Here is a 13,640-nt window from a genome sequence, read left to right as displayed (position 1 = left end):
AGAGCTAAACTAGTATAGTCCAGTTAAATCAGGGTCCCTAGGCTTGAGAAACCAAGCAAACACCTGCAATAAAATTAGTGGGTAAAGAAAGAACATCCTACTTAAGAAGGGCTTGAGAAACCCCAATAGTCCATAAACAAATAGCTTAATAGAGACAGAAAACTCCTAGGGGATTAAACAATATAAGTCAGTCTTTCCCCTGGAAAAAAAAGTTATAGCAAAAGCCACATCTGCCCTACTATCATGCTCAAAAAAGCAAATTATATATATAATAGTAACAAGACATACATAGCATATTGTCCTACTAGGCATTAGGACATAGAAAGAGGGTATTGTTATAATCACAGTCTGCTAGAACCTCCATGGTCAAGTCCATTCTAGCAATGATCATCATAACTATTAGATAGTGCCTACTATGGCACATACATCATAGTATAAGGTAACATCCTTGGTTATTAATTCCTAGTAGATATTATCATTACTAGTTGAGTATCACAACAGATAATATAGATGACTGACAGCAGGCTTACAAGCATGTACTCATAGGAAAACACAAGCCATCATTCTCCTAGTTGAAAGAAGATAATAGAAGAAGGACAAAAGTAGTTACTGGAAAAGAGCAGTGACTTAGAGAATCCCTTAGGGTAGTTTGGCATTCTCATATTTTTCTAAAGTAGTACCAAAGGCCTGTAAAATAGGCTGAGAATTTTTAGTCTATCCTCTTTTATTATTCTATAGTCTTTATACTATAGACTTCATTGCAGTTCTTTCTTATTACAACCCTCTAAATATTATCTGCTCCTATATATCTTGTATAGTTAAGACATTTATCCTACTTTTCCTTGTTGTGTGACCTAGAGAAGAACCTCCTACTCTTGGGTTTACCAAATAAGTAGTTTATAACATATATAGTGCTCATATACTTATAATTGATATAAAATATTAATAATTTTCTTTGATTCTTTATAGACATGGATGTTATTGTGCATAATTTTAATCAAAATATCTATTCAGATCTGGAATTTTTTTAGCTTCAGTTATCCTTAATTTATTATATTTACTTATAATGAGATCAGAACTAAGAAGGGGGGAAGAGTAAAGAAAAAATCTTTAATTTGCATTAGAGATATTTTATTCATAAATAGCTATAATTTAGGCATAATATAGAGGAGGTGTTTTTTAGATGTGACAGCTTATGTCTGCAATGCTAATAAGCCCACTAAACAACACAAGCATACTTACTCTTGTCTCCTCAGAGTACAATGATGGAATCACAGGTGCACTAGATGGTGGCCTTGCTTCTTCAACACTGCTTGTCTGGTTACTTATGACTAAGCTTTCTTTTTCACATGTTTATTAGTAGTGCAAATAAAAATAAAAATGTTTATTCTGATTATATTAAAATACCAAGATATCTGAAGCTCACACTGGGTCTGATTAGAGGATATAGAAGCATCTGAAATTTCGGATGTCATTATATATTGTTAGATAAATTAATAGCATAAGGCCAGATTTGGTGACTCTAGAGGACAAGATAGGATAACATATGATGCTCTGATCTCATCCTACCTCATTCTCTTAGCTGTAGAGGAATTCTTACTAAACCTCGAAGTCAGATCAGAGTGCATTAAATATATTTGAAGGCACCTAACAATGCTCAAGATACTTGTTTTTGAAAATCAAGCTCAAGGATCTGAGGGATCTTGAGTATCTTGCAGAGAACTCTGTCACACAAAACACTATCTGCTACCTTCTCATTGCTATATGCACATTTTATCCTTGAAAAAAACAATATACTTGAAGAGTACTCAAATGAACAACTATGAATTTTTTCGAAAGGTGCTGTGCAAAAACACCCCGAAAAACTCGATTTTGAACCTCTCATACCATTTGCAACTCCGGTGCACTGATAGTACGAGTATCTTCTGTGTTCCTACCCGCCAGGGGCTCATAATGCGGGGAAGGACGACTGACGCGCGGTCTCTGCAATCGGACTCGTGCAGTGTGTCTTCCGCTTTTTGAGTTTGGCACAGAGCCTAGCCAATTTTGAGCGGGAGAGAAACCGACACAACGGAATTTGATCGTCGAGGGTTCCCTAAGCCTAATTGTTGTATTAATTGTTAGGCTCCCGCAGCATCTTATGTTTCAGAGCTTACGGACAAAAAGAAGGATGGCCCAGATCAAGTCATAGTTGTAGGTCCCTGAATCCACGTCCCGCGCCCGAGATAAACGAGGTCACGGTCAACGCTATAGACTGCAAATTGTCACTGTGAAACACCAATATAGGCATAGAAATGCTTGCCACACAATATTGGGAAGGATGGGCATCTGGGGACTGAGCTACCGCTTCGCAGCGGAACGAAGACGTGTGGACCTCCGTAGCGCCGAGTCGCCTTCGGCACCGCCGTAATCGACATCCTGATCGCGTTTCTGCTTTTTATGTCTGTGACTGTGAGTCTTTGGTTTATTGTGTTTCGCATGTTGGCCGGCTGCTGAGGCGTCTTTTCGGCCGATGCGGGCGACGAGCGGTTCAGACGAGGATGACTGTGCGGATGAGGGTGCGCCACGCCCGCGGGCACGGTCGCGAGCGCCAATACGGATAGAAGTACGTCTTTCGACCGGTTCACTTTTGCCTATAAAACCGGCGTATCGAGGGGAGGAAGATCATCAGCATAGGTGCGAAAGGCTGGACGGCAAGGAAAAAGGGATTACGTTTGCGTGGTAAAAGAAACGGGTCAGGATTGTCGAAGCCAGGGAACGATAGGAAGCTGAGGTCAAGTGCAGACCTTGCGCGGGTGGATGTGGAGTTAAGGACACGCGTGCGGTGAGCAACTAAGTGTTCAGAATGCATGGAATACAGTCAGACAAGGTTTGACGACGAAAGGAGACGGAGTAAGAGAGCGATACAGAGGAGAGATACGTACGGGAATGTCCCGCGGGACCATAGACAGCCTCCATTCTATCTTGCACACTTCCGATCACACTGCCAACACCGGCACCCCAGCAAAGCAGATGAATTAGAATTAGAGATGATCCAAAGTATCTAATATATCCGAAGCGTGCAATGTGAGGAAAAGCGAATGGGCTTACACGTCATCTACGAGCCCGCTCACGCTGACAATGTCGAGCACATCCACCCACCCCAGAGGCCTAATTCGGTTCTGCATGCTGCTTTCTGCAAGAGGTACATGCGACGCTAGAGCAGCAAGGATCTGGCCGAGATGGGCTTCACAAAGAGAGGAGAGCGCCCCCTTGGCGGCGGGGGGGATCTGGGAATCTGCATCTGAGTCTAGGTCAGAGTCGTCTTCTTCAATGTTTTCCTCATCATCCTCGGCATCTGCGGCATCCTCGCGTTTGTGGACGGTAGATGCAGAGGTGGAAGACGTAAGGTTGAGAGTTGGGATGCGGTCGAGCGCCTGTCGCGCGAGGAGGTAGACTTCGTCGGCAAACCCCCATTCGGGGACGTGCACGTCACCCGCGAGAAGCGGCCAGCGCGTCCAAGTATCCCGGACACGAGACTTCTCACCACCAGGTGCAGACGCAAACGCAACGCGCGCCTTACCCTTCCTCGAAGCGCTCAGAGTGGCGGTAGCGGGTAGAGATATGCCCTGCTCGGTGAGGTTTTCGTTCACGTTCCTGTGCTCAGAGGAGGTGGCGTCTAAGTTATAAAATTTATCTTCTCCACTGTCATCGCCGAAAGCACCATGGTGGGCATTGTCATCGAAGGAGAGGTTGTGATCACTGGAGGCGGCGGAAGGCGCGAGGTGCACGGTGATGTCGAGAGTCCCCTGTGTGCGCAGAACGCGCAGGAGATTGGAGTACTCAGTGAGCTCGCTGTGAAGCGCTGCGGGCACAGTCTTGCGTTTCTTGCCCATAGATGTACGGCGTGCGCGCTGAACTCAACAGTGGCTGCGGTAGCAGTGGGCGGCGGTGGCACGAGCCACTCCCACATGGCGTGGCAACTCACTGAGTCAGCTACTGTACAGTTTCTCGAAGCCCCACAACACAATCCTGTCTCCCTACGCGCCTCCGCCCCCTAAGTACCCTCCCATTGAACGATATGTAAGTCTCATCCCTTTCTCCATTCTCGATCCTCCGGCCTGCTTGTCAGAATTACATGTACTGACTGCTCACGCTCTTCCGGCATATATGTAATCTCCGCCGTTGTGTCCGACAGAATGAGAGAGAAGTGGAAGAAAAAGAGGTCTCGCAGACTCAGGCGCAAACGCCGAAAGATGCGCGCTCGCTCCAGTGCGTTCACTCAGCTTGCTTTCTTCCTGTCCGTGTTGATCGCTCACACAACATTGACTCGCGCAGAATAAACGGCCTGAAGATAGCTGGCCTTGCGCAGTAGGAGCCCCGACGTCAATCCATCACATGCGACTTCATTTAAACAAGCCCATCTTACTCCGTCGCTTTGACGTCTTGGCGCCTTTCTGCCGCATGCACGCTGCCTGTCCTTGCCCGGAGCAGGCGGTGCTGGCGATTTTGTGTCTTGTTCCAACTTCCGCGGGAAAGACGCGTTGGGAAGGGAGGGTCGTTGTCGAAGAAATCATAAAGTGCAGAGTTTGTTTCCCGTTGTACCACTGCAATCATATTTTGGCGTGGTTGGCTTGAATGTTCTGGTGTTCGCGTGATATGCTTCGACACCATGAAAGCTTGGGAGACCCACGTTGCTCCATCGTCGGCCCGTGAACTCAATAGGGTGTGGGTCAGTCGTTTTGCATCGTGAGTCAAGATCCGAGCTGGACAGGTTACGCGACCTAACGGCACTTGGCCCGTCATAAACGCGTCTAGTGCACGACGCCCATACCTAGTGGTGCAACTGACGCCGCTCCACATCTTCGAAAGGTAAACGTCAACCTCGATGTGCAGGGATGTGCACGGCCTCCCGCAGCAAGTCGTCTGATTCCGCTCGTGATCTAGCCGCTGAGGACAAGCATCTTGGGCGTCCTCAGGTTCGTCACCGACCGTCGTTCCAACATGCTTCCGCCGGGACGTGCCATGCCGTCCCCAGCGCTGCTTTTGAACCTCTAACCCTCCTGACCTCGGAACAAGAATACCCACATAGGTTCGCAGTGTCCAATGGCTTCGAGGAAGTCAGGTAAAGAATACCACGCGATATTTGTGATGGGTCGACAGGTGCTATAAGACTCCCACCCGCTCGCTCGCTATGGCCGACTCATCTAGTGGCAAATCGCCCTCTGGAAAGGACCCTCGCTCGAGCTCGAAGTGTTGTGTAATATGGTCGTCATGAGACTGTCTAGCTTGTTGGCCATATTCCTCTGTCCCAGCGTGCCATTGGTCACCGCGGCAGTCCTCCCAGCGGTATCCGACAGCTCATCCGGGGCAGGTGTCGTCGACACGGGCTACGCGCGCTATAGAGGAAACCACACGTATCCGAATTCAGTAGCGTACCTCGGTATCCCTTATGCCGAACCCCCGCTCGGCGAGCGGCGCTTCCGTGCACCGTTGCCTTTGAACACGACCCGTGTTCGACAGGAGGCAGGCGGTAGGGTCGTTGATGCGATGACGTATCCGGACCAATGCGTACAGGGGAGCACAGGTGGTGAGCGATTCATTCTTTTCTGCGGTCAATTTCAGCAATGCAATATTGATGAGTTCACTTCTGAAACATGTGGATGCGGCTATGGCTGGGCACTGGGGAACGAAACGAATGGGCATATCTCGATTTACAGCCGGGGACGCGGGAGGTGCAGGGAGCGAGGACTGTCTCAACGTGAACATCTACGCGCCTGTGAACGCGACGAAAGACAGCAAGTGTGAGTACTCCCTTTGCATCCACTTCCCAGGACATGTATTCTCGGAAGAACGCCCTTCCCCTTGCGCTTGTGCAAAGCGCTAATTCCAAACTCCCGAACCCCCACAGTGCCCGTTTTGGTGTACATCCACGGCGGAGGTTCGTCTTCCATTTTACTATTCCTGCCCTCTCCACGGCCACTTACCCGTCTTCCTCATCCCCTCTCCTTGTCCCCAATCTGTCTGCTTTACTCCCCGCTGATTCGCCTTGAATCGACCGTTCAACTGTTCGACATCCGAATTCCACAATCACTCTCACCGCTCGTCCTTACTCTACCAATGCCAATACCAAATCCCCGCCCATCGCCCATCTACCCACCATATACCCGATAGGCTACGTTTTCGGCAATCCGCGCGACTGGCCGTTCGACCACTGGATTCAGCAAAGCCCGCATGCGGTGGTGGTCTCGGTCTACTATCGTCTCGACGCGTTCGGCTTCCTCAGCGTCCCCGAGCTCGGTGCCGCGGACCTCAACGCCGGATTCCGCGACCAGATCGAGGCGCTTCGCTGGACGCAAGCGCATATCGGTGCGTTTGGGGGAGACCCTGCTCGCGTCACTATCAACGGCCAGAGCGCAGGCGGGTCCTCCGTCGAGCTGCACCTCGTCGCGCATGAGGCGGCACAAGGCAAACCGCTTTTCTCTCAGGCCATCGCGCAAAGCGTATACAGGATTCCCTTGCCAACGCCAGAGCAGCAACGGGTGAGTGCTTATTCTACCAACCCGCCGAGGCCATCTGGACTACGTCTGCGGAGGCAGCGGCCCGCCAGTGGCTGAAGCGGGACAGGAAGCTGCGAGCGCTAACAACTGTGTTCTTCGACTCGTGGCAAGCCGCTGTTCGTGTACTTCGCGCAGACGGCAGGATGCGGCGAAGGGCCTATTTCGGCCCAGCTCGCGTGTCTCCGCCAGGCGCCAGTCAGTGTGCTGGCGCGTGCACAGGATGACGCCTCGTTCTTCAGTGAAACCTTGTGAGTTTGTTCAGTTTTTGCCTCGGAACCCATTTCAATTCCCGTTTCCGTCTCCGTGTGGATCTCCATTTATATTATGTTTTGTCTTCCACTTCTTCCATTTTTCTGCTCTTTTGGCTGGCTCGGAGTTGAGAAAGACTACCGAGAGAGATGGATGGTCCAGGCACACTGCGGAAATAAAGCTGGCATCATTATTTGTTTCGCCATACCTTTCAAGGGTCCCTGTGGTGACGCCGGCGGGGGCGGACTGCATCTCTCTATTTCTTCTAGATGTTTGTACACAGGCTAACCAGTCAATTATGTGTTGTTCAATGCTATACTAGCCAGGGACCGTACAGATCATTCCACCCCGTCGTGGACGGTGAGGTCATCACTGATCTCCCCACGCGCTCGATCCAACAAGGCAATTTCGCGCGCGTCCCCTTGATCGTGGGGTGAGTCTTCTTCCCATCGTAATCACACCTGCCATATCAATATATGCGCCAAGCGCCCTGGCGCGCGCATGAAACACGAACCTCGAGTTCGAGTCCACAGCTTCAGATTAATTCGTTTGACTGACACATCTTTTATGTCCGTTGCCTGTCTTCGGTTGCGCCTTCCGTATATCTATTCGCTCGGCCTGTCATTGGGTCCGCGGCATATTCGCACAGGTCGACGTCAAATGAGACTCTGTCGTCAACCTCGGTGGACATCAAGGTCGCGCTCAAGGCATATTTCCCAGCACTGGATAATGCCACGCTCGAACAGTACCTAGACATATACCCGCGCAGCGACTATGATTCTGACGCTCAGCGCCGTCAAGTCGCCACCGGCGAGTCCGAGCTCATCTGCGCGGTCAGTCAATCATTTTGTTCAGCTCATTTCTCTATCTCTGTCTTTGTTCTGTGTCGAGTGTCAGAGGGGGGTGGAGCGTGAGTTCCTGCGGGCTTTCGAGGGTGTTATGCAATTTGCGACATGGCAGATGAGATGAGGCAGAGCTCGAGCCTGGTTCTGAACCAGGTTGGCCGAACACTTTATGAGCTCCGTGGAAGTGACGTGCGCGGTCTGCGAGTGTTACGTGTCGCTGAGGTTATCTTTTGTTGGAAGAGACGATCTCCAACCGCAGCTGTCGCCTCGGCTCAGGAGAGGCAGGGGTTGTACAGACAGAAGACGGCGCGACACACGGAGACATTTGTTCTCTGTCGTTTTGCCTCTCGCCTGCGATGGCGCTGTGCGCTTCAGTGCGGCGGTGGATAAGCTCCATTCAGTCGTTCGTTTGTCGAGCTCGCAGCATACGTCCCTGCGCGTGCTTGCTTCTGTCACCGCTGTAGTTTGAATTTGAGGTGACTGCGAGCCCTCCGAGCACTTCTACACGAGGCTCACTGCTGTGCCGCAATCGGCGCCCCTTATGTCGCTTTTGGCATGAGCTCGGAGTCATTCTTCTCTTCGGCTGGCGCCCTTTGTTCCTCCTTCGGAGACGTTACTTTTATTTCATGACCCGTTCTGTGCAATTTTGACTCATCTGTAATTGCTGTCCGCAGAGAACGATCATAGGACAGGCCGCCGCCGTACATAGCCCGACGTTCACGTATCGGTATAATCAGCCCAACCCGACTTTGAACGACACGGTCACGGTGGGGCATGCTGCGGAGAACTGGATGATGTTCATGGGTACCAATACCGGGTACGTAGCTGCACTCGCGCCTGTTGATCGTCCCATCTATCCATCTCGCTTCGGTGGGCGTTGGCGCGCCCATAATCAACGGCGAATCGGAAGCAGCTGTGGCCGATATGGATGCTCATGTCCTTGCATACTGTCAGGTTCAACGGATCGGCGACGTTTTCGCCGATGACGCCCACTCAGACCGCGTTCGCGGAAGAACTCATCGCGTATTGGCTCTCCTTCGTCCGCGCGGGCAATCCGAACACCTTTAAGCTGGCGCGGTCTCCCGTCTGGCCATCATACTCGAGCACCAGTCGTGAGCGCATCGCGCTGCAGCAAGGCACGCCAGACACCAGCGGCAGCGATGTAGAAGCGGAACCGAAGGCTGAGACTGCGCGCTGTGAGTTTGTGGCACGCCAGGTGGTGGAGCAGCAAAATTAGACGAATGAGGGGGATGACGGCATTCGGAATTGAAACAGGTTCGGAACGATGATGATCATTGCTTCTCTTCGATGCGCTGTCGTTGTGGTGGGTATGTATCATTGGATTTTGTGCATTTGGAATCGCGCTTGTATCTCGGTTTGTATAGTGGCCTGGGAGTTAGTGACTTCCACATATCTCCCTCTGCGCCAGGCTCGTCTGTTTATGGTTTCTGTTTGTGCTGGTTGTGGAATCGCTGTTCACGGCTGCCGGCCGGTGCTGATGTGTGATGTTCATTTTAATTGAAAGGCTGCTGCGGCCCCGACACTGTGATGGTGTCATAATGTACTACTACTGGATCTGGCCTCTTGAGACTCAGAAATGATGGAAAGCTACTTACAGAATGCCACCCATTGCGGCCTTTGACCTCCATCGGCGCACCTTGGTCTATTCACCCACATCCTGACTAGACCCATCCTTCTCTTCGTCCAGATGGAACAGAACAGGCTCTTTCAATATACCAAATACAAGCCGGTGATCTGTGCACGGCGAAATGATGCCAGTGAGTGACCGGATTACAGTAATTGATGCTGGCCACGTCTGCTGTCACTGGCCCCCCTCACACTGCTGCCGCGGCTTTACATATCAGAAACGTCCACGAATCTTCTCAGCTTGGTACTGGCGATGACCGAGGACTCAGTCAATTTCAATCACAATCAGGCACTAGGCACTTAGCTGACCTCACATCGCATCGACTCTTTCTCGCTTCGACTTCCACAGCAAATTCGGTTTTGTGGCTGTCACCAGCTGGCACCGCTCGCGGCTCAGTCAGTGACTCGGAGTGGTTGCAATGGCCTGTGATGGCTGTCAGAAATCCTTGGATGGAGGGTTGCTTGAGGCGCCTGGCTGTGTCAGAGGGGTTCGGAGATCTAGCGAAGGGGTTGGGCTGTTGAGACCGCTCAAATTCAGAATGCTAAGTGGCAGTTCCGGTACACGCTCGTACATGACCACCGCATAACGTATACTTCTAGTTCTGTGCGAGCCTGCTGTCTGATTCGTGACTCGAGCTTCTCCTTCCAGATACTGATATCAACTATTCACACTGCCATAGTCGCGGTCCTCTCGCCGTCTTTCAGGTACTACCGAACCGCTGACGGCGCATTCATCGTTGGGCGTCTTATGAGCTCTTATGATTCGAAGCTCCACCGAGACAGTGGGCTGCGGAAAGCGCGCTGAGAAGACGGCTATCTCATGGGGAGGGCTCCGCCTTGTGCGCAATTTAGTCTGTCAATGTACGCTTTTCCGACGATGTCTCGCTTCGCCCATGGCGGAGTGATACGAATCAACCTGAGTCATTTTTGGGACGCCCTAGCAAGAGTCGGTGCACTGTGCTCTATTTTGACAACTGATGCAGTGTGAATGCGTCAGAAATGTCAGTCACAGCAGCAGCGATGGCCGCAGTTATACCGTCTACTCTAACAGGAACGGGAAGATCCTAGGCCCCAAATCTGGTGATAGCTGTATTGTTGGCGTTTTAATCTGGCTCAAGTCGAAGTGCGCGGAATCCAAATACCGGTGAGAATCGACGTGGGCCGTGCAAGTGGAACTGTATACTCATGCTGTCATTCTTGCAACTTATCGTTGCCCCTGCGTCTCCCCATCAAGCGCGAGGCATCCACTTCGGTCTCTCTATAGGGAGCTTCTCGCAGGTATAAAGGCGTGCGCGAGTGTCCCCAAGGCAAAGCTCCTCACTCTCTGGGGCCTGCACTTCGATGTCTCACACCTTACGTATCAAGGGTTCTTCCACATTCTTCGAAGCTCTGGCGCTTGGATTCGTTGCGACCAGCGCGTTGCTTGTGGTGTCGGCTTCTGCAGCACCCGCATCGTCCGATGCCGACCCATGTGCAAAGATAGCTGGCATGACCTTCGTCCCGGTGCCGGATGCTCTCGCCTGCCAGAAGTCTTTCGCGTTCAATGAGACCCTCAGGGAAAACGTCATGAGCGTCGTCTCCAACGTTTTTAATTTCTACACCTTCGAGGATTATTATCTCAATTCCCCGCCTCCATTCCAAGAGTCGACTGTAGACATCCGCGGGGAGCTCGCTCGTATCAACACTACACAATATGACGTGAGCATCTTTTATCCTTGGCACGGTAATCGCCGAGGAAACTCCTAATTGTCTTCTGATTCGGGTTGTAGACCGACTACGATTTTAATCAAGACCTGTACACCTTCATCAATCGACTTAACGATGGACATACTCGTACGTAGCCGTATTCTTTACTTCTTCAGTAAGCAATGAATCTTCGTTACTAGAGTGGCAGCCTTTTTGCTACCTCAACTGGGAGAATTTGCTTCCTACGCCGATCGTCTCTCTCTCAGTCAATGGGACCGAGAGTGTCTACATTGCACCTGATTCAGTCGAATTCATCTCTCTGGCCGGCCCCTCCTTTGCCAGCTTTTACACTTCACTCAGCTTTAACTGGCAGCGCCTCGCTGGAGCGAAAGTGCTTCAAATCGAGGGTATGGATCCATACGACTACGTGGACATGGTCGCGGATACGGTAACGGGGAACTACTTGGATCATGGTGTCCGCGTGAACAGCGTATTCAGCGGATACAGACTCGTCGGCTCTTCTTTCTCACAGAAATTTGGTGACCTCGCCGGTCAGGAATTTTCTCAGATTCAAAACATCACTTTCACAGTCATCACTGCCAACTCCACCCAGCAAGAGACAGTCACAGTCCCGTTTCTTGCCGTGTTCATGGGCTCCTCTTTCACAGACAAGGATTCGTAGTAAGCATCTCTCACGATCTACCAGCACTAAGTAACCATTGATGTCGTGACCCCTTCAGTTGGGCGAATAATTGCGTTGCAGATAGCAGTACAAACGGCGTTGACATGCGCCTCTCCTCCAACTTGCTAGGCTCATGGAAGAAACAACCAGCGAAAGGAGTCGGAAGGCCGCCCGCTGACGCTATCGGTCTGCCAACTGAATTTCAGCCGTCACTTCCCACTATAGTGAACGACTCTTCCGGCGTGATCAAATCGTACCTCCTCCCTGACGGCATCACCGGAGTCGTGAGTATACATGCTCTCCCTCATAATGATGTAAATTGATCTTAGATGCTTCTGGGACAGATGTTCGTCGGCTCATTCTCCGACAATTTCTTGCAATTTGAGACGGATGTATCCTCTGCTATCTCTGCCTTCAAGGCGGCGGGTATCACTAGGTTGTTGGTCGACGTCACGAACAATGCAGGTGGATACTGCAGGAGTCTTTCATCTTCAAACTCTATCTGACTTGCTATGCATAGGTGGATTTATCTGCAACGGGGTATTCCTCCACCAATATCTCTCAGGATCGAACTTTGGCTACGGGTAAGCAATGATATATCTATACCACCACGACACGTTTGACTTCAGATGACATACAGGGGATTCCAGACAAGCATTCGTGCCAATCCACTGGCCCAGAAGATTGTAGAGGGGAACATCAATCAAAGTTTGACCGCAAGCCTTGACTTCTACAGCCCGGATAACTGTGAGGATTGGGTCGCGAATATCGTACTATTATAGACTGACTGTGCATGTTGTCTCAGGGGCCTTCCTCAACGACACGAAGTTCCCCATCAACTTCAATTATGTTAATCCATCTGTAACCCTCACAATCAATGGACGTACAGACCCTGCATCTCAGCGATTCGAGGCAAGCTCTGATCCTCTTACTACGAGTAATCGTGCGGAATTAATGCTGTGGTGGCTCGATACAGGACATATGTACGCCTTACCAGGTCCCGCTTCCTGCAACTCCGCCTTTTGACCTCAAGTAAGTGTAACATGTCTCTGGTCTTCCGTTCTTGAGTGCTCAATTAAGGTGTCTATAACAGGAACGTAGCGATCGGTAAGTCGAATCCACAGTATAGTAGATTTAATTGTCCTTGATATAGCATGACTAGTGAGCAACGGGAATTGTGCTTCCACCTGCGCGCAGTTCACTACTCTAATGAACGAGCGCCATAACACAACCATCGCAGTATTTGGAGGCCGGCCGGGGCAGAACATGGAGTTCAAGGGTTCGCGCAACAGGTCTCCTAACTCAAAATGCTGACTAACTTTACCTATCCAAAGGAATGGCAGGAAACCAGGTACTCGAGTGGACTGAACTTGATTCGGAGATCAAAACCGCCGGCTTGAAGAATGTATGCCGTGTGATCTCTGTGAGACATCACAATTCACTGACTATCTCTCTCGTAGGATGCGTTGGCTCCCCCCGACTTGTGAGTTCATTCATATCTGCAAATTTGGTGCGCATAGTGATTGTCTACTTACTAGGATTGTTTCCGCGAACATGCGGTAAGTTTTACACGAGCCTGCATTATAGTACGAACTGACTCACAAGCGAATCGGAATTTTCTAGGCACAACTGGAGGACAGGTGAGTGCTCTTCTAACTAGCTAACTAATTGGACAAGGAATTAATTGAACGAATGTAGCCTGGAGCTATTCCAATGAGGCCGAACCGATAGGTATGCAAATCAGAACAACCCGGGACCATATACTTATACTGCACGTTCACAGCATATGTTTCAGAGCTTCCCAAGCGTGAGCGAAAGCGCGTCTGTCAATCTTGTGTTTGTTCTCATGCGACATTTTTGTAGTTCGCTTCCCATACACTCCGGATACCTACAACAACCCCCAGAATCTGTGGACCTTCGCGTAAGATCTCCAATCAGCTTATTCATGAGTGTAAGCTAAAAAGTCTTCAACAGCGCTCAACAGCTCTTCAC

At 50.4% G+C, this 13,640-nt stretch overlaps 5 protein-coding genes across 5 annotated transcripts; 4 read left to right on the top strand and 1 right to left on the bottom strand.

Annotated features, from left to right (window-relative positions):
* Positions 1-3,086: 3,086 nt before the first annotated feature.
* On the bottom strand, positions 3,087-3,875 carry HETIRDRAFT_429577 (uncharacterized protein; the record flags this gene model as incomplete). The annotated part of the gene is made up of 1 exon (XM_009552522.1): positions 3,087-3,875. One exon carries the CDS (start codon positions 3,873-3,875, stop codon positions 3,087-3,089), a length of 789 nt encoding a protein of 262 aa, XP_009550817.1.
* A 156-nt stretch (positions 3,876-4,031) lies between these two features.
* Positions 4,032-4,623, top strand: HETIRDRAFT_436223 (uncharacterized protein). The gene is made up of 3 exons (XM_009552521.1): positions 4,032-4,062; positions 4,178-4,251; positions 4,318-4,623. Exon 3 carries the CDS (start codon positions 4,378-4,380, stop codon positions 4,615-4,617), a length of 240 nt encoding a protein of 79 aa, XP_009550816.1. The 5' UTR covers positions 4,032-4,062; positions 4,178-4,251; positions 4,318-4,377; the 3' UTR covers positions 4,618-4,623.
* A 28-nt stretch (positions 4,624-4,651) lies between these two features.
* Positions 4,652-5,037, top strand: HETIRDRAFT_105552 (uncharacterized protein; the record flags this gene model as incomplete). The annotated part of the gene is made up of 3 exons (XM_009552520.1): positions 4,652-4,711; positions 4,798-4,869; positions 4,927-5,037. 3 exons carry the CDS (start codon positions 4,652-4,654, stop codon positions 5,035-5,037), a joined length of 243 nt encoding a protein of 80 aa, XP_009550815.1.
* Positions 5,038-5,239: 202 nt separating this feature from the next.
* Positions 5,240-9,121, top strand: HETIRDRAFT_37301 (Esterase/lipase/thioesterase). Its single transcript, XM_009552178.1, has 9 exons — positions 5,240-5,569; positions 5,700-5,783; positions 5,891-5,920; positions 6,154-6,521; positions 6,651-6,787; positions 7,111-7,221; positions 7,438-7,621; positions 8,308-8,450; positions 8,588-9,121. The coding sequence occupies exons 1-9, from the start codon at positions 5,245-5,247 to the stop codon at positions 8,868-8,870; spliced, it is 1,665 nt and encodes a 554-aa protein (XP_009550473.1). The 5' UTR covers positions 5,240-5,244; the 3' UTR covers positions 8,871-9,121.
* A 1,500-nt stretch (positions 9,122-10,621) lies between these two features.
* HETIRDRAFT_429575 (uncharacterized protein) lies at positions 10,622-13,573 on the top strand (the record flags this gene model as incomplete). Its single annotated transcript, XM_009552519.1, has 18 exons — positions 10,622-10,978; positions 11,050-11,113; positions 11,167-11,647; positions 11,707-11,932; positions 11,993-12,113; positions 12,169-12,232; positions 12,289-12,395; positions 12,454-12,509; positions 12,625-12,680; positions 12,742-12,755; positions 12,811-12,927; positions 12,983-13,053; positions 13,109-13,131; positions 13,187-13,207; positions 13,272-13,288; positions 13,347-13,379; positions 13,432-13,455; positions 13,512-13,573. 18 exons carry the CDS (start codon positions 10,622-10,624, stop codon positions 13,571-13,573), a joined length of 1,914 nt encoding a protein of 637 aa, XP_009550814.1.
* Positions 13,574-13,640: the final 67 nt, after the last annotated feature.

Source organism: Heterobasidion irregulare, assembly GCF_000320585.1.
Source record: "Heterobasidion irregulare TC 32-1 unplaced genomic scaffold scaffold_10, whole genome shotgun sequence".
NCBI lineage: Eukaryota > Fungi > Basidiomycota > Agaricomycetes > Russulales > Bondarzewiaceae > Heterobasidion > Heterobasidion irregulare.
Note: the sequence above shows the minus strand (reverse complement) of the source record. Positions and strands in the feature narration are given on the sequence as shown.

Coding starts and splice junctions, on each gene's coding strand:
- HETIRDRAFT_436223 (XM_009552521.1), top strand. CDS start 4,378: ATGCGACTTCATTTAAACAAGCCCATCTTACTCCGTCGCTTTGACGTC.
- HETIRDRAFT_37301 (XM_009552178.1), top strand. CDS start 5,245: ATGGTCGTCATGAGACTGTCTAGCTTGTTGGCCATATTCCTCTGTCCC. Junction 7,222..7,437: donor CGCGTCCCCTTGATCGTGGG/GTGAGTCTTCTT, acceptor ATATTCGCACAG/GTCGACGTCAAATGAGACTC. Junction 7,622..8,307: donor AGTCCGAGCTCATCTGCGCG/GTCAGTCAATCA, acceptor TGCTGTCCGCAG/AGAACGATCATAGGACAGGC.